At 33.8% G+C, this 26,243-nt stretch overlaps 3 protein-coding genes across 7 annotated transcripts in view; all 3 read right to left on the reverse strand.

Moving 5' to 3' along the window:
- LOC123864865 overlaps positions 1 to 2,351 on the reverse strand; it is a 50,886-nt gene extending 48,535 nt beyond the window's left edge. Inside the window, exon 1 of the mRNA XM_045905578.1 lies at positions 2,114 to 2,351. The gene's annotated coding sequence lies outside the window, so the exon portion shown is untranslated. The remainder of the gene's footprint in view (positions 1 to 2,113) is intronic.
- Positions 2,352 to 3,526: 1,175 nt separating this feature from the next.
- Positions 3,527 to 6,632, reverse strand: LOC123864558 (dynein regulatory complex protein 9-like). Its single transcript, XM_045905109.1, has 6 exons — positions 6,562 to 6,632; positions 6,143 to 6,289; positions 5,701 to 5,806; positions 4,961 to 5,131; positions 4,179 to 4,310; positions 3,527 to 3,730 (listed from the first exon to the last, which is right to left on the reverse strand). The coding sequence occupies exons 1-6, from the start codon at positions 6,585 to 6,587 to the stop codon at positions 3,527 to 3,529; spliced, it is 786 nt and encodes a 261-aa protein (XP_045761065.1). The 5' UTR covers positions 6,588 to 6,632.
- Positions 5,690 to 26,243, reverse strand: part of LOC123864559 (diuretic hormone 45) — a 75,701-nt gene continuing 55,147 nt past the window's right edge. For 2 of the 5 annotated variants that reach the window (XM_045905111.1, XM_045905114.1), the window contains 3 exons: positions 24,703 to 24,801; positions 16,828 to 17,014; positions 14,774 to 16,055 (listed from right to left, as the gene is read on the reverse strand). In XM_045905111.1, the coding sequence (XP_045761067.1) occupies positions 16,015 to 16,055; positions 16,828 to 17,014; positions 24,703 to 24,801 (327 nt within the window). In that variant the 3' untranslated portion in view covers positions 14,774 to 16,014. Of the gene's footprint in view, positions 5,701 to 13,136; positions 13,141 to 14,773; positions 16,056 to 16,827; positions 17,015 to 18,921; positions 19,256 to 20,381; positions 20,536 to 21,304; positions 21,464 to 23,087; positions 23,236 to 24,702; positions 24,802 to 26,243 lie in introns of those variants that run through there. The other 3 variants (XR_006795808.1, XM_045905112.1, XM_045905113.1) reach the window with 3 other exon arrangements.

Here is a 26,243-nt window from a genome sequence, read left to right on the forward strand (position 1 = left end):
GTATATAAGTTATATGAGAGGAAAGTTTGTAACAATTTATTAAAAACTTAAGTATACACACATGTATGCCTGCACATTAGTTATAAGAAGTGAAACTTCTAGTTACTTAGGAAGATAAGGTAATTTTCACTGGTATGTAAATTAAATATTCTATTTAACTGATTAAGTAATAAGTTCTTACCTTTCGATTAAAAAACAAATAAATAAGCATGTGTAACTACTTACGTAGGTATGTATAAGTTATTTTACAAAAAAATGTTCTTGCATTATGATTTGTGAATGATGTACATATTTAATATTAAGTTACTTAAATGTATATATCAGAGATTACATATATTTAAGTTCATATAATGTGGTATAAGTAAATGATTTTAGAATGCGTCTATGTAACTAGTTATCACACTAATATTATAAAGGCGAAAGTTTGTATGTGTGTATTTGTGTGTCTGTGTGTGTGTGTGTATGTTTGTTACTCCTTCACGTAAAAACTACGGGACGGATTTGGCTGAAATTTGGAATGGAGATAGATAATATCCTGGATTAGCACATAGGCTACTTTTTATCCCGGAAAATCAAAGAGTTCCCACAGGATTTCGAAAAACCTAAATCCACGCGGGCAAAGTCGCGGGCATCGGCTAGTTTAAAATAACACTGACCAGTGTAAGACAGCTATTCGATTAGTGTGATATTAACAATCTTAACATAGCATTAGTAGTCTTGTATTTATAACTCTAACCCATATTTTATAATGCACCTATGTATGTTTTAGGAAGTATGTTTTATTTTTTTTATAATTATGTCTGTAATACATAACATTTAATGAGAATGTAATAGTTAATTAGTGTAAATTTTAAAACATAAGATATAATAACATAGCTACCTTCCTAATTTGATTTTAGTCATATTTAAAGGAACATAATATTATATTAGTATTTTGTTTCATTTGGAAACTAGCATCCAGTAATGCCTTCGCTTTGTGGGTTTGTAAAATCTAACTTTAATCCTATTTATAAACTATAAACTACTTATAAAGGGAACCTTTGCAAATTTTTAGTATCTAGGTCCATGGTGTTAGATGAGTTAACAATGAGTAACTCAGGACTTTTCTTTTAATATTTACATAAAATTGGTTAATATATCTAATATAGTAAAATTTTATATTGCATTCTTGTGCAAAATGAACTTTACAATTCCCAAATTATTCTGACTGATTGCATGATTACCAACTTAATGCTACAAGGAAGAATGAGTTTTTTTTTAAAATAGGTACCTAACATAGTAAAAAAATTATCTTTATCATACATTTAAATAACAAGGCTGCTGCACAAGCTGTATGATCTATGCAGACATGCGTAATGAAATATAAGTAAGTAAATAACTAAATACCTACATAAAAACAATACAAACAATGAGGAATTGTTTTATTTTGATACTGTGGTTATTTTAGCTAGTGATAAATTATATTACATTATTGAACATGGATTATATGAAAATAAATACTTACTACTTTGATTGAATGGTTATTGTTTTATTTATACAAAACTAAATAATGCCTACAACTTTGTCCATGTGGATTTGCTAACTTTACCTTTTTTAATTTTGTGGGGACTCAATTATTTTCCTATATAAAAGTAAAAGTAGCCTAAGTCTGTCTACAGGATGCTGGCTATCTATGTACCGAATTTCATCAAATATTACATACTTATATAGAATTCCAATAAAGTATCAAGAATCTTTACTAAGTACTCAGGTTTTAAAAACAATAAATACCTATCTACATTTCATTAAATAACGCCAAAATATTCTTAAAGAGGCCATAATGAAACTCATTTTTAGCAAAAATATGAGAACTACTTAGTACTTACTCATATTTTTGTTAAAAATGAGTTTCATTCAGGTCTCTTCAAGAATATTTTAGCGATTATAAAATTGACACTCACTAAAACTTTAGTTGAGTTAGTATGACAAAGTAAACAGCAACTTAGAAAATACAGTTTTCTTACATCCTGAATTTCAAGAATGCTCCAACTACGAAAGCTTCCGATTTCTCCAGCATATTTAAGGTTAAAAAAGAGACATAAGAAGTAGGTATATAACAAAAAAGATTACTCACCAATTCCTAAGATGATAAAATCCAAATTTCCCAGAAGACAAGTGCAAAACTTATCCTAAAACAATTGCGACACAGTTTATCCACTGCACATTTTTCCGACAAAGTTGTTTAATTTTTCAATTGAAAGTGACTAAAACAAGTGACCTTTTTCTGTAATAACAAACAAATTGACGATATGTAATACAAAATATAGTCCAATAAAACCACATGCAACCGGCATCGGAACAAAATTTCAACTGATTTGTTTTACTTGACGTTGACGTTGGCAGTTGACAAGCACGTTGCGTTTGACGTTGACATTTGGTCGAATTCCACGTTTCTTTGTACGCATGAAGATATCATTGGCCTATTGTTGGCAGTTGGCACTAGATAAATACCTACTAAAAGCCACAAAATAAGGAGAAGAAGAAGAATTTTTGTCATAGTCAACGTTTAAATCTGGTGGGCTGATAGGAAGCTTTTACTCGTTGATATCGTTTTGTGGTTGTTTTACATACAAGTCAAAGCCAAGCTATGACAAGGACAAAAATGTGTTTTAGTATTTCTCACTCTTCAGTTCTTCAGAGTTTTTCTATTAACTTGCTCTAACAAGGTATTAGGTACTATTATTTTCATACGGAGTCCACCTCGATTCTTTGTCTGAGTTATCCACAGACCTAGTATATAAAGGAGATCTCTATGCTCTTATCTAGAAGTATTATGGAAGTATTATATATTCTGTGGCTCCAGCCTGTCAGGGCAGTGATGACGGATAACTTTAGAAACATGTCAAAGAATATTATTATTTCCTAATTCCTATATTTATGCTCAAACCTATTATTTAGTACCTACATTATTCAAACACTTTGAATCAACGGTTGGTTCAATGGTATTTATTGACAGGTATTTTAAAATGATAATATTATAGGTATTAATCTAAAAGTATTTTATAAACTAATATTATGAAGTGGTTAAGTAGGTGGTACCTATTTTTTTTTCTCTCGTCTGGCTTTACACTGATTAGCCAATGTCAAGTTTGTAGTTATTTACAAGTAAGGGAAACTAACTATATGTATAAGTGAGGTATAAGTATGGACTTCGTCTGTGCCGGCGCCCGCCGACATACCCGCGGCGCTCCTTTAGAGCGCTTCCCAGTCAGTTCCACCACCAATAAACACCAGCAGAACACAAAAACCGGCCAATTTTCACAAAAAAACACTCCAAAAAGTCACAACACGCGCGCCAGCAAACGCCACCACAGACGAAGTCAGGTGGTACCTACTACCTACTTACATCATACTATCTACTTCGTCTTTATTATTATCTCTACTTCTAACTACTCTACTAAAATATTAGGAACCCAATACTAATGTATTGGGTAATATTTTTAACCGAATTCCAAAAATGAGGTGGATCGTAATTCGGCCCGATTTTTTACTTCTTCTTTGTCTTAGCCCCTGTCTTCTTAACGTTCCGTAAATAACGGAAGCTTCCTAAGGCTCGTCGAACCATAACGCCGCGCCACCACGCCTGTATGCGTGTGGCAGCTTTACGCAACCGTTCCTCGCGGGCAAGCCTGGCCGCGCGCTCTTTCTTGAACGTCAACCATGCACGTATTTCGCCTTCATGCAGGTTGTACTGAAATTACATATTTGACATAAAAATTGCGATTAAAAAATGTAACAACTTCGGATTACACTGTTCATAATTATTATATTCTGTAGACAGAGGCTGCACAATTGTGCCTGATGGCGGTGTCAAGCTAAGAGTGGTCACTCAAAACCACCGACACGGGCTTATCTGTCTCTCTCTTAGACACTATTGAGGTAAATATCACTTGCTTTAACGGTGAAGGAAAACATCGTGAGGAAACCTGCATGCCTGAGAGTTCTCCACAATGTCCTCTAAGGTATTTGAAGTCTGCCAATCCGCACTTGACTAGCGTGATAGACTATGGCTTAAGCCCTTCTCACTCTGAAAGCAGACCCGTGCTCTGTATATAGAGCTCTGTAGAGCTGGAGATGGATTGATCATGCTGATGATTATGATATTGACTGTGTAAAGAAATTGTATACAAAAATAGCACCAATTTTTCCATTTCCACACGGCGAGAGACAGTGACGCGAAGTTTTTCACATTGGTCTTTTAGTCGACCGTCTATGTTTGCTGTGTCGGCCGCATATCGTGTTTTCCAATACTGCAGCAACTCTTCTCTTTCCTGAAGTATCATAATGTTGTGTTAAACATACATTCATGAAACATTCACTTATGAAAGTCATAATTCATATACAAATGTAATTTTTACGGCTCAACCGCCAAATACACAGCAAAGCAAGTACTTATGTGGCATATAAATAGCTAAAGACATCCTTCTGCCTGCTGCTGACAGAAAAGCTGCATAAATCATTGCTACAGTTTAAATTGTTGTGATTGGCTGAATTAACGGTATTTTTGCTGCAAGAGAGTGTGACCCAATCAGAGGTGATAGCAATCGTCACTCTGTAGCTATCATTTTCCCATAATCCAGCCCCTGGAAAAGAACATAGAATATATTCAGGAAAAATCAAAGATCTTCCTCATGGGTCTTTAAATATCTGATTCCATGCAAACAAAGCCGCGCTCATTAGCTAGTCTATATAAATAAATAAAAAGTCCTGTCTTATCCACGCCCAGCCCAAACCCTTGCTTGCTTTTGTTCAAAGATTCGCTTTGTTATGTAGATAAAAGAACATGACCGGACTTTTCTACTTTTATTTCCACGGGATATGGAACCGAGGAAAGCCTCGGGCGCTCGCTAGTTACCGAATAAATAAGCGATGATCGATTTTAGGAACTCTTGAAAAGCCTGTTATGTACCTATTCAATAACCTTAATTTGCAAGTCGTAAGCCCGGAGGAGCTCCTTATGAACGCAGTCTTCGTGCTCTGGTTTTGGCGCCGGTGCATGCGTTACTTGAAATTGCATGTCCACTGACTCGGCACGAGCGCAGAGCCACCTGTCGGCATAGTCGAACTGGATACGCGCGTTGAGTAGTGTATCCTGTTCAGTGGTAATACACATATTAAACCGACCAAGGGCGATATTTTTTTGTGAGGTAAACACATAAAATTCGCAGTTTCGGATTTCTTCCTTTACTAGTGCTATAAGACTTACCTACTTGCCAAATTTCATGATTCTAGGTCAACGGGAAGTACCCTATAGGTTTTCTTGACAGACACGACGGACAGATATACAGACGGACAGACAGACAGACAGACAGACTTACTGCGTGTTTTACTAAACGCTATAAATAAAACTCTAAAGCGCGGCAAACTGGACAGATTTTCCTCAGGCAACCTTACTTTTATTTTTCCTTATGTTATTTGCTCTACTGCATTAAATTCGGTTGGTACAAAATAAACTGGTGATATAAAAAACCTTTTTTATACTAACTTTAACTTTGAAGGTAGGTACGCTTTGATTTGAATAGGCAAGGCATTAGCGGTATGTTCGTTTATAGTAAAAAGGTTGATAAAAAATACATTTCATTTCGTTAACACCTTTAAGATTGGTGAATGTTGATCCTATTCCGTATCTCGCAATAGTTTACTCGGCCGTACAATGCTTACCTTTATTCTATCGCGAAGAGAAGCTACATTTGAGTCACTATTACGTACTTCGAGTGCTCGCTGTCGACGATTGTTTTGTAACTCCGTGGAAAGCGCTTCCAATGATCTGAAACAAATTATTTTCAAATAATAGGGACCTACTGGATTTTAAACTGAAGAAGAAGAAGTTTACTTACTTAGGTATAGGATCAAACTCCTATACACTTACAGTTTCCACAATTTTCGTAATTCTGGAATTCTGTTGGGGTAGTAGCTATTATATCGTTTTTGTTAGACATAATATTGTTAGTTATGTACGAGAAAATAGGTGATCTGCTTACTAGGCAAACTACGAGTAGAAACCGTAATATGCTTCCGACTCCTACGCTCCGCCTCAGGAAAATCCATTAAGTGGTCTGTGGGGATGAGTATAATCTTTTATTAACAAAATTCATTTACTAACATTTTTAGTTTTTGATTGTGTGTTTTGAGCGATATGACGGAGGCGGCATTTTTTTCCAACATGTCGACTGCTTGCTTCAAAGTATACCACTCTCCACCTTCCGCTAACTCCAAGAGGGTTCTCAAGATGACTTCTTTTAAAATGCGTCTGAAAAATAATATAATTCAGATATTAAATTGATATAGAAACCTAACTATTGTTATGTCCTGGCATTTTGAGAAAAAAGCGAGTGGTGCAGTGCGAGATGAGTGAGTCATGCGAGCTTGCTCTAGAGTAGGTAGGTACCTAAGCTGGATGAAACATGTAGGATTACCTTTTACTACTTGGGCATACCTCTATAAATAAATCCTTGAGCTAATTCAAACGAGCCTGATACACAATATACTTAGCTCCATCTCTGAAAATACTGAACAACTCACCGGTCCTTCGAAAGCTTTTCGCGCATCTGCTTTTCCTTTTTACTTCCCTGCCTGACCTCGGGAAACCGCTCGGCGCTTGTTTCTGCAGATGTTATAAATAGACACAGGATGGCGTTAGTAGATACCTAAGTGGAATTTACGTTGCGAGCAATTACAGAAACTGAAAATACGGAAAACTATCGGGTGGCACACACATACCTAGTTTTAAAGTTATTTATTTTTGTCACCAATAGATATACATAGATTCCATCCAAATACAATGTCTATATTATTAAGTACATAATATTGTAAACTGAACATGATTGACTGGTTATGTGACAGCAATGTACCTACAACTTAAATCGTAGCTGGTTGCTACTTGCCAAACGAAGTCATGGGAACTTATTAGTTGTGGGTTATTAGAAATGTGCTCACAACTCTGTTACTCTAAATTCTAAACTAAACTATAGTCTGTGTATCAATATTAGATATTGCTGTCATGTCACGGTTCAACCGCTACCGATCTTGACAAAAAATTGCAGATATAGCTTGCACACTGGAGACATACCTATTACCTACTATTATTATCAGTTATCAGTTGTTTAGATAGGTCCGTTATGTTGTAGTGGTTAAGGCGTCCGCCTCTTATACTGGAGGTCGGGGGTGCGATCTCGGGCACGCACCTCTAAGTTTTCAAGTTACGTGCGTTTTAAGAAATGAAATATCATGAAGGAAAATATCGAGAGGAAACCTGCATACTTGAGACTTCTCCATAATGTTCTCAAAGGTGTGTGAAGTCTGCCAATCCGCACATGGTCAGCGTGGCACGGACTATGGCTACAGTTTTACGATCTATATCGAGACCCGTGCTCAGTAGTGAGTCGGCAATGGGTTGACCATGATCGTGATAAGATAGTGCCTAGGAAGATTACTGAAAGTATGGTTGATATCTAGTCAAATTCGTTCTTCTCATGTTCTTACCAAGTTAATAGATTTTATTTTCCTCTCAGTATAATAAATATAACTTTGTACTTGCCTATGATCCTCATTTGGAGAAGCATCAATTCCAAATTGATTGCCAACAGGAGTGCGTCCAGGGCTCCAATACTGAATTGAAAAGCACCCTATTTAGTTCATGAGATCGCATCTAAGATACATACTAATCAAATTCTTTCTAACACGTTTTCCCTGAAAAAAGATAAACCTACCTATCTTTCGCCAATAGCTGAAAGGTACTATTAAGTATTGTGTGCCAAAGGATATAGGACGCGAGGTCTAGTTTTGGGTTAACAAATTACAATCGTAAGTCAACATTTATATAGGTACGTAAATATACGTTAGATATACAATATACATTCCTACTATTGTCACTGGCAAACACCAAATGTTATATTTGAAGCAGGTAGCCCTATTTTTCTTGAATTTCACGTCACCATATTTGAACCATATAGGTACCATCGATTTAGAAGTTCCCTCACTGTTGTTCACTCTGTTTTTGTTACATTTACCGTCTACGTCGATGGCTTAGTTCAATAATTGCACTAACTACACAATTATTACTATTGTTATGTTATGACAGTCACAAAAATAGTAGATAATTTCAATACAGTTCCAGCACCAATTTATTTAGGTATTTAATGAAAAATCACAGGTTACTGTACTCCTAGATCATGTTGATACCATTTTGCGGGCTATGTCATGCCTTAGAAAAATTTGCAGGGCCCGTATTAGGTAGTCTTCGTCTTCTATTACACGAGTACCTAACTAGCTAAGAAAGATTTTTATTTCAATTGGTGTCTCGCCTATCCCAATCACAATAAACCGGTTGCCACAAAGTGTCAAAGTAAGCTACAAATGTAAACGAATTTGTTTAGATTAGCATATAGTCAATTGAGAAAAGGGAAAAGTATCTTTCTATCTTGTAAAATTCGTTTTGTCCCAATCTGAACAAAAGAATATTAGAAAATAGTTCAGACATGCCCGACTTGCAGAAAGTCCGTACTTAATAAGTAAAACCAAAAACTATATTTGATCACAAGGTTTTGAATTTTTTTTTTTAATAAACGAATCTTAACATAAAATAATAATCGATTTTATTATTTAACCAAATGACCCGTCCCAGCTTTGCACGGTCGTAATTTCAAATTCTTAATAGGGATCTGGAGAGATAACATACTATGTTAGTATTTTTATTAATTTTTCGTAAGTATATTTATACTAGCTGATACCCGCAACTTCGTTCCCGTGGATACAGATGTTTAAAATCCCGTGGGAACTCATTGGTTTTCCGGGATAAAAAGTAGCTATGTGTTAATCCAGGGTATAATCTATCTCCATTCTAAACAGCCAAATCCGTCCAGTAGTTTTAGGGTGAAAGAGTAACAAACATACATCCATACATACTTACAAACTTTCGTATTTAGGTATAATATAGGTATATATAGTTAGGATTAGTATGTTCTACAACCAGTTCAGCGGTTTCAGCTGTACGTTGATGTGTCAGGTGGTCAGTTTCTAGTTTTATGTGTAATAAATATTCTTGAAACTGAATCCGTGTACCTAATTCTGAGAAAATATACCTACCTTCTAATTTATTTATTTAGGTACTTATAGAAATTGAAAGAATTTTTATTCAAATAAACTTTTACAAATGTTTTTGAAAAACATAATATAAATATCAACTTTCTATAGTTATAAAAGTACAGTTTATATATCAATTACTACTGACTTAACTTTAGTTTAAATAGTATCTATGTATATGTCTATAATATAAGTAACTTAATAACTACGACCTAACATTAAGTAGGTGCCTACAATAAGATTGTTCTTACCTTTTATTTGCTTCCATATTATTAGGTATTTTGTGTTCAATTTCAACAAAGCCGTAGATGTGTATATTAAGTAATTTTGGTTTGTTACGTTTCTATATAATATGGTTCAACCACATTACAGGATATTATGAAGCCATCGCTAAGCAACGTAACTAAATATTTGATCAATCATCTGTATTGAAAACCCAACATGTATTCTACCTACTGAGTTTCAAGTAACGATGCGTAACGTGTAACAATCTAACCGTTTATCTTTAACTGTTATTAATTAGGTAGGCACCTATCTATCCCCTGAGGGTCGATTATGATAGATACATAATTAAATTCATCAATTCATCATACTTGGAAGAACTTCTTAACGTTAATTGTATCTAACTATTAAAAACAAAATATTTATTACGTTACTCTCGACTCCGGATTACTAAAAATGAGAAGTGTATAGGTAGGTACTTAATGAGATTTTCATACAATAGGTAATACTTTTCTTGTGAATTTCCAAAAAAATCTTTCTTACAAACCTTGTCCTGGCAATTACGAACATAACAAATAATTCAGCCAAATCGGTCGAGGATGGTCTTCAACATGCAGCAACTGTTTTTTTTACTTAAGTATATTAGTAATGTTTAGATTTCCATGGCAGCAGCATTCACTATTTTGATTGCGCGTATAGGTATAGCTTCGTACTAAACGCAGAACCTCGACACATGGCAGCTCAAGTGTAGACCCAGGTCTCGAAAACCTCGCTGTGATATATTATGAATAATTCCGCGAAACATTGTTTTGTTGGCATTTCTTGTCGCGAAACAGCCCTTCTGACCATGCGTTTTAAGGAGACAAACAAGATTCATTTGAACAGAAACGGCTTTGCGCTCAACTCAAGGCTGCTGGGCTTGAGGCTGCAGAAATGTAAGCATGTGAAGGCGGCAAGATTTTCTTAAATCTTAGATAGTTTTCGCTTTATTATGGTTTAATTGCAATGAAAAAAAAAAAAACAAAAATATAGATACGCCGGTATCTACGCAAAGATAATAATGAAACTTCCTGTAACAAGAAATACAGTTTGAGAAAGTCGCCCTTTCACATCAATGAGAAAAGTTTTACAAAGCAAGCTGGAGTTCTTAGTAATGAAAAAATTCTTAAAAAATATTTAAGTACCTCTCATTTGTAATGAACCCTTGCGATCGAGACGCGTCTATGCACAAAACAGGTTTAGGATTTTTCACCATTTGAAAGTTGCAGCTTTCAAGTTCTAAATAATTTTAAAGACTTGGATACACACGAAGCGTGATATCAGCGGTGCGCAACGGGAAATGTTAGGTATTAAGTAACATTAAACGTGCGTTTGCGCTTATTGTACGAATTGACATATAACAAGGAAAATTGCGTATTTATAGTCGACTATAAAATTGGTGTATCATTTTTAACATCAACTTTCAGTAAATCAAATATTTACTAATGCTCAGGCTTTTATAACCATAGGTCTTGTAAGTGAAAATAGTCATTTTTAACCCCCGACCCAAAAAGAGGGGTGTTATAAGTTTGAAGTGTATCTATCTGTGTATCTGTCTGTGACCTCGTCGCGCCTAAAGAAATGAACCTATTTTAATTTAGTTTTTTTTTTTAGTTTAATGAAATACAACGGTGATAACGCAATTTTGTAAATGTCATACAGCAGAGCACGATTTTTCATTTATCCGTACACCCAGTGTTTACACCCTTCGTGCACCCACTTCTAGGAGCTAACTGCCAAGTAAGACACATTGCAGGTCACGTGAAGGAAATTGTTGATATCAAATCGTGAGCTTCATTGTAATTTCTTGTGATGTAGAGCCACAAATGCACATCCAAAAGCCTACCTAAAGAACAATATATATAGACAATGTTTAGGGCGGCACGAGTAGATATTTGATGAAGCTTCCATTTCATCCTTGTTAAATGACCGAATAACTAGAGGACCCTCCACAAACAGACAAACCTACATACAAACGTGTTGGAATTAAATGAGGTCAAGTGTATAGGTCGGGTCAGGTCTGTCACAAGATAATGTGATGAAGCGGCCATCTCTCTTCATGTCCTCAATTTTGCATATTATGTCTGCGGTCAACATTGGGCTAGCATCTTTTATATTTATTAGGTCCGTTATTTTGTTGTTTGAATTCCTACTACCTAAGTGTTATTGTTAATTAATAGCGTTACGTAGTAGTTAGTAAGTAATACTGTTGTTACTTTATGTGCTACTGGTAAACATGTTAGATTCTTACTTGATACACATTCTAAGAAAGATCGAATAAAAACATACTTAGTTTATTTAACAAATAATATTAATTAATTAATGTTTATAACCGCACTATTCCAATTAATAAACCACATAATATAAATACGTATTTAGTAATTACATAAAATGTAGTCTTAGATACGAGTGCCTACATATTATTGTCATATTAGTTCCTCAGAATACAGTACCTACTACATACTAAAGTAGCTTTTTGCTAATATTTCTGTACACGATGCACTAAAGGGTTATATATTCAAGCATGCCTTAGTATCAGCGGACCATGTGTCTGATTAAAATTGCTCTATTCGTTAGGTCCATCTATATTTTTATAACAAATATAGTTATAAAGTACTAAATTATGTCCATGACCTTATCCGTCGTTCTTCGTTTGTCCGTCGAGATGGCAATCGGGGTATGAGGCGGGGGGACGCTCGCACACCCGCACGTCACCCGCAGTATCCCGCACCAAATTAGCGCGGGGCTGTGTGGCTGTGTGGGGCGTCCCCACCACGTTTGCCATCTGGACCTGTCGCGTACTATAACGGACAGTATAAAAAAATATGTCTCGTCTAACGTAAAATGAACGTAAAGGAGTCTGTGACGAAAATGTGTCGAGGAGTGGGTAATGAAATCATGTGGCTCTCGCGCGCCGCTTTAAATTAAATCACCTTAATTAATATTATCGCCCCTACAGGCAGAATGAGCCTTAACCGAGCGTTGACAACATAGGTACTATACTACTATTTTGACGAGGAATCAGAAAAGTGTGATGTACCTATTCAGGTAATTTTTAATGACTACAAAAAGGGAGGATTAGTATTTGATCCGTATGTATGTTTGTAAGGCCACGATTTTCTCAAATACCAATGAAATTATTTTGATAATTTTTTCACTATCGTAATACTTTACGTAGTTATTTTCAGAAAGGTTTCATATAATACACCTGTGTATCATTCTTATATACGTAGAAATACTCATTTATGTACACTTATGTCACCAATATGTCTGCTATGTCCACCAATTTCTCCGAAATGTCTGAACCAATTCGAATTTTTTTACCCAATAGAGGAAGTTCGCTAAATGGTCAAAAAAATTCTGGATCAAACTTTTTAATCCTAATATTGCCGGCCTAAGATATGAGGATTCAGGAACTGTTGGTGGTGAATTGATATCGTTAATACCAAGCAAGGACTACAAGATTGAACTGTTTGGCAGTTGACACAAGCTACATGTATATCTATTAGATATTATACTTACTTACATTACTAACATTTCAGTGATTTACATATTATAATACGTATTATGTAGCTGTATACCTCCCTTGCCAAAAGTAATAGTAGGATTTGCCATTTGCCCAATTGATGTTCTCAAGATTAAGTGCGGATACATATGGAAAAATTCCGCTTATGAAAATTGCTTTCCCACTTACAACATTTTACTTCATTTTTTATCTTATCACACAAAACGACGCTTTCATGTTCTATGCGTACAACACTTAAACACTTCAAATTGCGCTTCCTTTTAATGAAAGTAACAAACTCAGTAACTCTATAAGTAAACACAAAATTTAAACATTAAATCGAGTAATGAAGTTTACTGTCGATACTTAAGATTTTAGCATCGCTTCACGGAAAATTGGAACTGCAAGAAAATATAAATAGATGTTATGTTCGAATTTAAGGGAACTCTGGAAAACCATCTCAGTACCTTTATTTACCTTCACACACTGCCAGTTACTCGTAGTACGTCATTCAGATCTCTCTCATAGTTCTCTATATTTGTAGACCATAGTGTGCAGCAGCTCCGAAAAAGCTAATTAAACACCGACAAAGAGAATACTCGATTCGAAAGTTGATTGATTTCTTTATTACAGCATCCCAATTTGGTGATGATGGAGAACATTGGCTCTGTTTAATCGACGACTTGGGCTCGGCGAGTGATAGCGATGGAAATGACAGCAATTGTAGATTGTACTAGTTGCTCCGCCCTGGCTTTGCACGGGGAGCTTACCTATCTTATAGACAAAATTTGGTCTGATTTGCTTCGATTGATATGCTGCTAGCCGTTGAGGAGTTCCGTTCTCTATTTCCAAAACTATTTATCAAATCTTCACCAAACTTACATGGTAACACCATGATAGTACAGCCTTTGTTTGACTAGATGATGCCCGCAAACTTCAAATTTAGGATTTTCAAAAAATCTCAAGGAAACTCTTCAATTTTCTATGGTAAAAAGTAGCCTATGTCCATCCCCGGGATACAAGCTACTAGTATCTGTATATCAAACATTAAAATTGATTAAACGCTTGGTATGTGAAAAGCTATACGACAGAAAACAGAGAGACACACTTATAATATTCGTAAGCATTAAGTATTGTAATATTATTTGATGAAATTTAATTGATCGGTAAGTGTATAATAACCAAAATTCCAGGTCTAATTATCTTTTTGTTCTCTGTTCTTAGAATACGTAAGTTAGTTAAATATAATTTTAACATCAAAAATCAATATTTTGCGACGCTTACTCTTTGTCGCTCTCAGAAGAGCAAACTAAGAGGCATTATTTGTGTAAGCGAACTAACTAATACATGATAATATCAAAAACAATGTTGCAAATAGTTTTCCGCCAACACACGTTAGCATATTTAACAAAACATTATTTGAAAATTACAATTCGTCAATCATTTTACCACGTGAGGATTAGTTGTCGAAGATGATGCTAAATAAAGTTCTGAAAAAACTGTGAAATTTATTTAGGTAACTATGTATAGGTGAGGTCATTTAAATTTTTTTTTCAGTTATTTGGTAGGTTTTTAAAAATTATATATTTTTTATTAGCTGTATACCACTCATTTTATTTTTTGTACGTATTATACCATACTACGTATAACATGACTTTCGTAAGTGCTTTAATCAACCTAAACCGAAGAATAAAATTCATACACAAAAAGGACTACTTAGTAGGTAGGTAGCAACAGCTGTTTAGAGGCATAGCCGGCGTAGCGTCGTATCGTAGCGTAGTCGTAGCGTAGTTGTAACGTCTAGTATAGGATTAAAATTGTATGGAGCTTCACGAGACTTTTTTGACATTTCTACTATAGAACAGAATTATAAAAAAAAATGCCAAATAATAATTTAACGTTTTTATTGAACGTATTCATATTTCAATAATATAGACTATTACAGTTTCCTACATTAAAAGCTAATAGAGATCAATAGGAATTTTAAATCAAAAGTTTACATGTATCAGCTACTCTGTACATATCTATAATTAACATAAAACTGAACATTGTAGGAAGAGGATAGTGAGTTTATTTAGACAATTACATTGTTACTAAAATATATGTAAGTAAGTAAAATACAATAGAACCTCTTATCGATATTTGTTACATTAGTTAAGTCATTTGGCACAAAAAATTTACACTTAACCACTTTAACTTTTACTACGGCGATAAAATCAGAAATATTAACAAGTAGGTAAATGAGAATAGACTATATCAGTGAATACTGAGCTGGTAGCATTCACATCCATCGCTTTATTAAAATAACATAAAATGAAAATTTTAATAAGTAGACTATATATTTTATAATGAGTACAAATAAGGACGGTAAATTCAGACAATTCTTTTAAGTAGGTACCTTCAGGATTATTAACAAGAATGTAAATGAGACTATGCGAAACCAGTGAATACTGAGCTGGTAGCATTCACATCCATCCATCGCTTTCTTAGAAAAATATAAAATGATTTTTTTTAAGGTAAGTGACTTTTTAAACGAGTCAAAATAAGGACTGAATTCAGTTAATTTTTTTAAGTTTACTACTTACCTTCGGAAATATTATAAAAAAAGATTCTAACGAATTGAGAACCTACTCCATTTTTTGAAGTCGGTTAAAAGGTATGTAAATGAGACTATGCCAAACCAGTGATTACTTAGCTGGTATTCACATCCATCTCTTTGTTAAAAAAATATAAAATTTATAAGGAAAATAGTACCTAAGATTTATAACGAGTAGAAATAAGAACGGTGAATACAGTTAATTCTATTTAGTAGGTACCTATTTCAAAAGGTGTGTTGCAGTAAAAATGTTTTAACGAAGATGCTGTCTTGTCGCTGAGTGCCTTCCTTTACTTCCTGCGTTTTAAAGACTACGTAGAATTTCATTGATATTTGGCCTAGCGAGTAATTTTTAGTACTTGTGTAAAGTGTATTCATGACTCAAAATTACTGGGGTTAATAATAATGGAATGATGTACCATGGCTTACTTAAAGTTTTAAAGTTTATTTGGTTGGTTTGGGTATAGCAGATTGTTGTGGTTGTAGTGGAGTCGATTTGCGGTGATACAAAACAAAACTTTCTCTTCACTCCTTAGTTGTCGTAGCGAGATGGAACCGTATTTTCCCAAAAACCTGTGTAAACAAAATGTTAAGTTAATTGCGATACAATGTTATGACATCTTTAGTAACCATTTAATTTAAAAAAATATGCCCATTGGGTAAGTAAAATAATTCGATAATAGTATGAATCTCTTGCCTCTGCAATTGTTCTGGCTTGGATATGCCTTCGTAGGTACCAACTAGGAGATTAACGCAACAGTGGCAGGTATTTTAAATTACATAAGATCCTTGTAGTGGGTTTAAGAAAATTATAGGAATGTTAAAAGAAATAGGTAGTTTTATAGCTAGGTAGGTGAAATATTTTATTAATTATTGAATTATTTTATGTGTTTAGATAATATAAAAAAAATGTTGGCAATTACGGCCTGACTTTAAAACTTCGTTACCTAGATACGGCTTTTCTCAAGGCTCCAACATCACGTTTCTAATTAAATGAAAACAAATATAGCTTGAACAAAACAGTGGACAGTTAAGTAACTAGCAAAAATTATACTCGTAATATACCTACCTGTAAAATAACAAATCTACCATTCTTAACACTAAATAGAACCATAAACCTACCTATATCAGAAAAACAAATGAAAAATATTTAGGTAATTACATTTATTTTTAGGTATATGTGTGGTACTTCGACAAAATATAGAAAAGACATTAAATGTATATAAATAGGTGCTTTCTTATCTTTCTTTAGAGTAAAATCATCTTAATATGGTCTACTACTTCGAAAAATAAATAATATTTGATTTAATTTAAAGACAGCATATACGGAGGATTTCTAACAGACCTCGTTTGCCAACATTCTGCAGGAAGACTCTGTTGGCGACCGCCTGCCGCTGGTTCGCCTCACGCATCTGTTTGCGGGCTACCTCGAGCAGCAGCCGTTGACGAAGCACCTCCATCGGATTGTTGATTGACAGCGAAGGCATCTTGCGCTTCGGTCTCGCGCGCCCTTCGTGGATTTCTGCGTATCTCTGCAAAAGAATACTTACAATTAATATACTATATTTAATTTTATGTAAAAAATAGTAGCAATGAGCAGGGGACATAGCTCGTAGATGTATTGGACATTTAGAAACAAAGGAGCTGGAAATACGATCTTACGCCGCGTAATATTGGCCTGTACTAGATGAACCGACGACATGTAACAAGTCACACAGTGCCGCTAGATACAACTGTACAGATATCTAAATCTAACATTGGACATCCATCGGTTAGGACAAAGAAGTAGGTAACTAAAATCTAGATTTGTTCTGCACTGTGTTTGTTGTACTACTCTTGACCTTTCATTTGGCAAAGCCTGGACATTCTAGGTATTAGTCACTGCATTAGGTATAATTGCCATATTTACTGCAAGCACGTACAAGCTTTTCATCATGTTTCAGCCTATGGTGGGATCATAGGCAACAATGATAAAAAGGAATTAATAGTAGTAGTAAATTAGGAAGGTAGTTCGCCTTAAAATTGAATAGATCATTACGATTTTAACTATCCCAAAGCTTTCGGCACGAAGCTAGGCGCATTAACTGGTTGCCAAAAGCAACTTTTCCTCCCCGTTTTATGATATTTGCCTAATAACAATGTTATTTAATTCTTTTTCCTTTATAACCACGGACAAAACAGGGGAATGAAATTTTAGTTATATTAATTATGTAGGTATTGTATCTATAATTTATTATTGAGTGTATCACAAGATGAAGGATCAAATGGATCGATTAATTGGCTCTTGTAATAGATATAGCTAATTAAGTGGAATTTGCGGAGTAGGCATATATGAATAGGTAAGTATAATAAATACATAATTACCATTCCTTAGTCAGATTGGACCGAAAATGAAATATTAATGATAACTTTCTCCAATATTAATAAATTTATAAATATAGCAAACTAGCGACTCGCCCCGGCTTCATTAGAGTAGAATTTCTTAAAATTATTTCATAGTTCTACGACGCGGCGTAGACTCTACGGCGTAGAGAGAGTCTACGTTATAGATAAAACTCTCATGCAAAATCTCAAGTTTCTGACCCATGGCTATGTGAGTCACTTAGTTATTAGTTCACTTTTATTTCGTATAGATAAAGATTACTTGACACTTACAATTTAGCGTGTTTTTCCATAATTAATTGTGATTAATTACTAAACTTAATACCTACATTGCAGTCGAGACCAAAATAGCTAAATGGGACATATTTTGAAAAAATGGCTACAATTGTGTGATGTTTAAGCTTATTAAATTCCGTTAGTAAACTTTGATGTTAAATATCTCCAGCTAATTAATAGGAAACCATTTGTTTATTCATCAAATAAATGGTGGATATACACCAATATTTTACTATAAATGTTTGTTATTTACTTTTTTGCGTATTTCGATACTCTGAAATAAATGCTAACATTGTTACTTAATTTTAAATCTAAATACACATTCAATATTTAAATGAATTAGGATTTGGTTGTATAAATCTACATTTATGTGGCTGAAGGTTTATCTTCATAAAGTTTTTAAGGAAATTGAAATGATGATTATGCCAATCATCAATTTAATTACTTAATTATTCAATTTGAAAAGAGGCAAAGAAGCATAGCTACTATTGAAAATTTAGCCAAACTATGAGACTATTTACCTACCTATACTACTATGATTATGTAATGAGTAGTGTAAAATTAGAAACATTAATCAATTCATTCAGAAAAATCGTATTTTCTTTGTGAATTATATTTTATTATATCATATCGTTATCGTTAGGAGGTGCGAATAAATAAATTGAAAAATGAAACTACGAATTCTTAAACAATCTTTATTGAGGTAATATGAACACTTACAATTTAATTAAATGTAACCACCTACAAGTAAATAAAATAATAAATGAATTTATGTGTTTTAATAACAATTATAAAATATGCGAATTCCGATAATTTTACCACACTCAAGTTACCTAGTTACTTTTGTTTTCTATTCTAATATCTATGTGAAAGAGCCTAAATTCTACAATCTACACTTATTTTACAGACTCTACAAAAATACTAGGCTAAATACCTAGAAACGACTACTTGACATATATGAGCAATAATAAATTACAAAACTTGTTTTAAATTATTACAACATTCACGAGTTACATTCGGTTGGAACAAAAGCATTCAGCATAAGACGATAGCGGAATTTGACTTCCTTCAGTTTCTACCCATATCGACGCTTGGAACCCACATGGACGCAGAACCTGTAATTTATAAAAGAAATGTTAATTCTTTCACGTTTGGTTGACATGGGTATATTTTTATTATTCTATATTATAAGTATTATTTGTGCTCATACTCTAGAAGAGAAGATTTTAGGTTTCCGTCGTCAAAGGAGTAAACGGTTGAACGATGTAAATTGGTGGACAGACTCCGCCCAAAATTAAAAGAAAAAGTGGTTGCAGACTATAAACATTAAACTGTTATAATTATAATCTCTTTGCTCTATACAGAAAACCTTTTCTAATAACGATCACAGAACATTCTTTTCGAAGATGGCATACGATGATGATTGTGTTGAATACAAAAATCTCTCACGAAAACACAATGGCCAATTTTCAATCAAAAAATTTTGGCTGTTTAAAATATAAAAATCAAAATTAACAAGTTCTCTGCAAGGTTCTATTAACCATACAGTTTCAGAAGGTACCTACTTAATAACAAGAAAACCATTTGAACAAACCCAAGTAAAATAGTGCTTCTCACTATATTATGGTAAAAAATTGAAGGTAAGTGCAAACCTATCTAACTAGTAAGATACTCGTAGGTACATATATTATGAGTATTTAAGAATGTAATCTTTTGTTCATCTTTTAGTTAACAATAAGATAATGCTATTTAACAGACCACCCGCATCCACTTTGACTATTTAGCCACTGTCCATCTCGACTAGCATAATTTCAACTATTATAATTTCAAAAAAAATCTCTTAAATTAATCTACTTGTATTTGTAATCTGTAGTATGTAGAGATACCTAAAGAGACATGTAACAATTTTAAGAGACTTCATCATGTAATAATTTAAATAGAAGATAAGTTATACTTTAAGAAATGCAATGCTTTCTAAAGCCAAGTTTACTATTATAGTATTTATGGCCGAAATTAATAACCAATGTATATCTTATAGGGTAATTACATGATACGTGACCAGTGAGATAAGGGTTTTTCGCGATTTGGAGTACAGTATTCAAGAAAGATCAGTATTAGTAGAAGGTTTTCAATCCATTTGAGTGTTTTACTCACATGATACTAATTCGATATTTTACTCACATGATACTAGTTCTCGAAATGGGAAAATTGTAACTAAGTAGGAAGCAATGGGATACGCACCTCGCTTGCCAATATCATTGAAGTAGTTTCTGTTGGCTGCTGCACGAAAAGCCTGCTGCTTTCGTTCTTGGTCCAGATTCAACTTCTGGCGCAGCACGGACATCGGCATGTCGATGGACAGGGAAGGCATGCGTCGCTTGACGCGGTCATCAGCCTTCATCCCATACATTCACCGATTAGTTTTCTTTGTATCGTAAGTTTTTATTCTGGGAGTTTTACTACAACCGCGTCCACAGCAATAACAAGTGTAAATTAAAAATTTATAACACCCCCGACAAGTGAAGGTTACAGTAATAACTAGAAAAGAGCTGATAACTTTCAAACGGCTGAACCGATTTTCTTGAATTATAGCTACACTCTCGATCAAGCCACCTTTCAAACAAAAAGAAAGTAAATTAAAATCGGTTCATTAGTTTAGGAGCTACGATGCCACAGACAGATACACAGATACACAGACACACAGATACACACGTCAAACTTATAACACCCCTCTTTTTGGGTCGGGGGTTAAAAAATTAGCTTTGACGTGTTGAACGCTACATTTGGCGTAAACAATTTTGTCGATAAATCATTTTCATCTCTTTCCACGTAAACAGGCACACTGATGAAATTTTATGCTCAGAAAATATATTTTATTGGTGTGGGCACTGCTTAACGTATCGCAATCATAACTTATTAAAATGATGCTGCAATATAATGTGTGTAGGTATAGGTATGTACATTTAACAGCCATACAAATAGAGATAAAATCCATCTAAAAGTCATTAGGGTAGTTTAATTGTTCAAGCTTCCTATATAATATTTAATGAAAAAGAATTAGATGAACTTATACATTGATACCTAAATATTGTAATGGTAATTAATAAAACGAAAGGAGTTCCTAATTTAAAATTGTTTTATTTTTAAATTTCAAAATTACGTTTCGTACAACACTCATAAGAATAACATATAAATAGTCATAATCAAATAACAATAACAACAACATTGCTTGATAATTAAATCAGTTGCAGGACGGTAAAAATTGGCTCATTCAAACGTTACGAATTATTTCTTGAAGGTGCATTCTTCACTGCTCCAAGGATCTACGGAGAAAAATAAAAGATCATTAATGTAATAGTGTTATAATTTAAAAAGTTTTACACGTAGACTTAAAAAAATATATAGAAAAATTAGTACGTAGGTATGTTCTTGCGTTTTAAAATACAGCAAACAATAATATATTGAAACACAAGAAATATTAAGTATTTTTTGGTACTATACATTTAAACTAAGAAGTGTATATTTGAAATAAAACACAAACTTTTAATAAAAATTTAGTTTTTTCTTTAATTTTCATATTTTTGTTTATTTTCTATAAACATTCAAACAGTTAATCTAGCATTGTTGCTATTGGTACTAGTTTGATAGGTGTTACAAAGTACGAATACGAGATGCGAGTTACAAAGTATGCTTTACCAATTTTCTTCATATATAAATGCATAGTAAATAGCTGCAACCCTTACAGTGCCTCATAATCTTTCAGACAAAGGAAAGAAAAAAGGTAGAAATTGAAAAAAAATGCCATAATATTTCAGAAGTATCTAATCTAAGGATGTATTGATGTTCAGAACTCTTAATATTAATAAATCACGATTCACGAGTAGCGCATTTTTGAAAGTCATCAAAAGCATATGCACATAATACGAGTAATAAGAGCTGACCAACGAAACGAATCAAACCATGAAACAAAATTTTACAGAAGGAGCGAAAACTGAATGAAAGCTGTTCAAACTGTACTGTGATTTGTGAAATCACAAATTTTTGGCTCAATTTCAGTACAGTTTTAGGCAGTTTTGTTTAGAAATGAATTCAAGTTTGTAATCCGTCATCATAATCATGAATTTTGGACTCAATAAGTACAGTTTTAGGCTGTTTTACTTGGAAATAAGTTTAGATTCGACATTTATGATGACAGCGTATTCGGATATCAAGGTTTGCAGTTACATGCATACGATTAACCTATTTAAATACCTATACAACATAGCAAACTAAAATGTATATATACACGTATATAGCAAACAGCGTTAAAATGTAAGAGCTGTAGATTCTATAAAATAATGCGCTAGAAACACATTTTTGTTAATAGAAAAAGTTAGATTCTGTTCGCCACGTTATATGCATATTGTATTTCACTACAAATGTATTCAGATAAGTTGCATCTAGTACCTACGTGAAATATTGAGATAAAGTTTTAGCATCAACTTTATCTCGTGCGACTGTGCATATAATGTGCGCTCGGAATGTATTAATAAAGACTGAAAATCTATTTACTAATTTTTAAAAGAAAGTTAAAAGTGATAACTTCATTAGACTTTTGAGTACGAAATCAGAGTAACTTTAAATAAGCAAGAACATAGAGGTGTTCAAAGGACGCTAAGGGCCGCCTATGCATTCAAGGGTGGAAATCTTGAATTCCTCTGTTGAATATCCTCTGAATTCGAGCCAGAATGCAGCATAATTTTCAGTGCTGAAAATGTGAATTACGTCAGCAGCACACACTGAATAAATCCTAGAGGGTGCTGATGAAGTATTCCGCATTTTTTGATTCTGTATATATAGTATTGACAGAATAGGTTACATTTGACATACACGTTGCTTGCGCTCGCGCTTACCACTACACAACAAAATGCTTGATTAACACATATCCTAGGAATATTCCATTCTAACCTCGTTTTCCGACGCAGTTGAGAAAGTTCCGGTTGGCGTGCGCTTGTCTTTCTAGGAATTGGTTGAACGCCTCACGCTGAAGAACTTCAACCGCAGGGTTCACGGAAAAGGTGCGTCGCGATCGAACCAATTTCTTGCTATCCGAAACCTTTATACACATTTTATTAGATGGAATGGTTGAAGTTGGTGTCCTGGGTTTTAACCAAGCTGGTGTTGGTTGTAACGTGGTTAGTTGCTTTGAACGAATAATAAAGTCATACCAAAATTAGGTAGGTAATTTCAAATCTCAAACCGAAGTCTTAAAATCTGAGCCAATAAATATTATCAACAATATGAATCAATTAAATCAAAATGTTCCTACGAAAGAATTTAGCTTCCGTGTCGTCCGCCAAACTCGAAAAGTACTTGACAAAATTGACTTGAACTTTTTACATGACTTTATTTTTCTAGTATAAACTGTGTGTTTTTAAATATTATATTTTTCCCCCGAAATTTTATCGTGAACGGATAATTCCATATTGACCGAGTAAGGCATGGTTTGATTGTCTAGTCAATTATATTTCGTAAGTAGAAGTTTGATTAAACCAAAAAAGAAACGTTGGCCGTTGACGTCGGTCAGAGGCGAGGATGCACAAAGCGTCATAGAAAATGAAAGCCTTTCAAAAGGATTTGAAATGTCATCTCATTTTGTGTGCACGAGATTTTCAACGCACCCACAATAATTTCCAGTTCTGTATGATAAGCTTTTGGTATTATTCATTATTCATGATTATAATGGGAAACCCCGGAATACCCACAAATTTTGTTCACGAATATAGTAGTATATATTATGGAGGATAATTATCTACAACGGAAGAGCATATTTCACACAATTAAATGTCTAAAAGTGAGAGTTAGATTCGCACACTATATTTTACATCAATAATTTAGAAATGGAAATATGGTTTTAAGAAACGTCTTTGAGACTGTCGAATTAGTTAACCAAATAACTATTTACCGGCCGACTTGCATTTGGACAGTTTTATTTTTTTAAACTAATTGAAAAAAGATGGGTTAATATAATGAATTATGCCGCAAAGAGCTACTGAGAGTTTATCAATAAATTAACGAAGCGGAAAATGTCCAATTTACGAAGTAATCAACTTCATTACAGCATCCTTTTTACTTTGACAGCGATTAATTGCGTAATTATTAAGTAGGTGATACAATACTGAAAGCAATAAATTTAAAACTCATTTATGGCAATTATAACCATATAGGTAACTTCTTACACCTAGGAATAAATAAATAATAATTTTATTGTAAGTACAAAATAATAATTATTATTGTGTAAAAGTAGGCTAGATTTTATTATAGTATAATTAAAGATACCGCTTATATCACCCACATAAACCCACGCCCTTAGTATAGATACACACACACACACACACACACACACACACACACACACACACACACACACACACACACACACACACACACACACACAAATTTTGACCCATACGCGCGCATTCGAAGCACGTTGACATTGCTTTGCTTTGTAATTTGTTTTATTTGTTAAAGTCTTTAGCACACAAAATGCTAGAGACTTTCTTGAATGTACATTTTTATTTACCTGTGAATCACGAGGAACTTCAGTAAGCAGGTACAGCCAGGGGGCGCTGCCCGCGTAGTTTCTTCCTCCCATCGACGGTGCAGCGTATCCCAAACTTTCCTGGAAATTATAATGTATTAGTTTATTTTGTTGATCCTGCAGACCAATCACAATTAGTGTGACTACGCTTTCTCACGCTCCTATAGCTGTGCTTATGGGCTACAGTAATATCTTAAAAATGGTCAGTAAAGACTAAACTTTGTTTTGTCTGAAGATGATACAACAGTCATCATATTATCATATGATCTAATATCTACCAAATATTATGAGATTTAAAAAAATACTACTTAAAGACTCGTGAAGATAACAATCTACTTTCTCCTTCATAGCATTTTCACGAACTCTGAACTTCAAATAATAGTTTTAAAAGAATCATACTCTTTCCAACTACCACCGCTATTATACGAGAAGCCTAGAAGCCTCCAAAACTCTTGTTGCCATAAAAGTTGTTTGGCGTTAGGCCAATCTGAAGTTTAAACTTCTACGGTCTACGTGTTGAACTTTAACAGTTCTTACAGATTTTGTACTTTATATACTTTTGAAGAATACTTTACCCTTGAGCCTGTGAAAGTAAGCTAGCTCATATTGACTGGCCTAGGACATATTATTTGGGCTAGTGAGAAGAATGCAAGAAAATATCTGGTCTTAAAAGAATTCATCTAGTCGTAAATTGTAAAATAGAGGATTTTTTGTAGAGTGCGTCCCAAACGAAACGCAGTTTTCTCTCATTTGAATATTAATCGATTAAACTCAATAAAATTTTGTAGATATGTTCTAGAAACTAATCTATGTGGAATGGTTGCCAGATTCCGTTAAAATTTTAGTTACAAAGTTACTCGGCCTTAAGGATTCAGGTACATACAAATCTCTAAAATTTTAAAACTATTAGGCATGGTTTTACGGAAATCTGGCGAACCACAGACAGAAAGTGTCTACAATGAGTGAATTGGTTAAATATTCATTTAATGAGAACCAAACTATGTTTGTGTAGAAAGCACTGGGGAAAGCGTTAGGGAAATTTCTCACGAAGTTCTCTGGTTTTCATTATTTAAACTTAATCTAAGTACAATTTACTAAATAAGGATGATTTAATAAAAGCCGCAATTTAATCAATAAGTCAATTCGAGGTCAAAAATAATTAAAAGCACACTATAGTTTCAACCTAATTATTATTGCTAATTATAGATATACGAGTTCGTGGCTGTGAAATGCCAAAATTAATTGAAATTAAATAATTAATAAAAGTATTTTATAGTTCGTCTAAATCCATTAGGATTTTGAAGAATTCATATTACAGCATTCCTCTATTGCATTGCTATTATGATTTATGATCGCGAACTTCCCGTTTTAGCGAGCACTTTGACATTTGATTAAGGTACATTAGAATACCAAGTTTGAAATTCCTGTGATCAAGTAGGTAGGTTGGAACAATATACCTAAGCAATAAGCATGTATTGTGTGTTTTGCTTTACCTTGCCTGGAGATATAAAATGTGTACTGTT

Source organism: Maniola jurtina, chromosome 4 (genome assembly GCF_905333055.1).
Source record: "Maniola jurtina chromosome 4, ilManJurt1.1, whole genome shotgun sequence".
NCBI lineage: Eukaryota > Metazoa > Arthropoda > Insecta > Lepidoptera > Nymphalidae > Maniola > Maniola jurtina.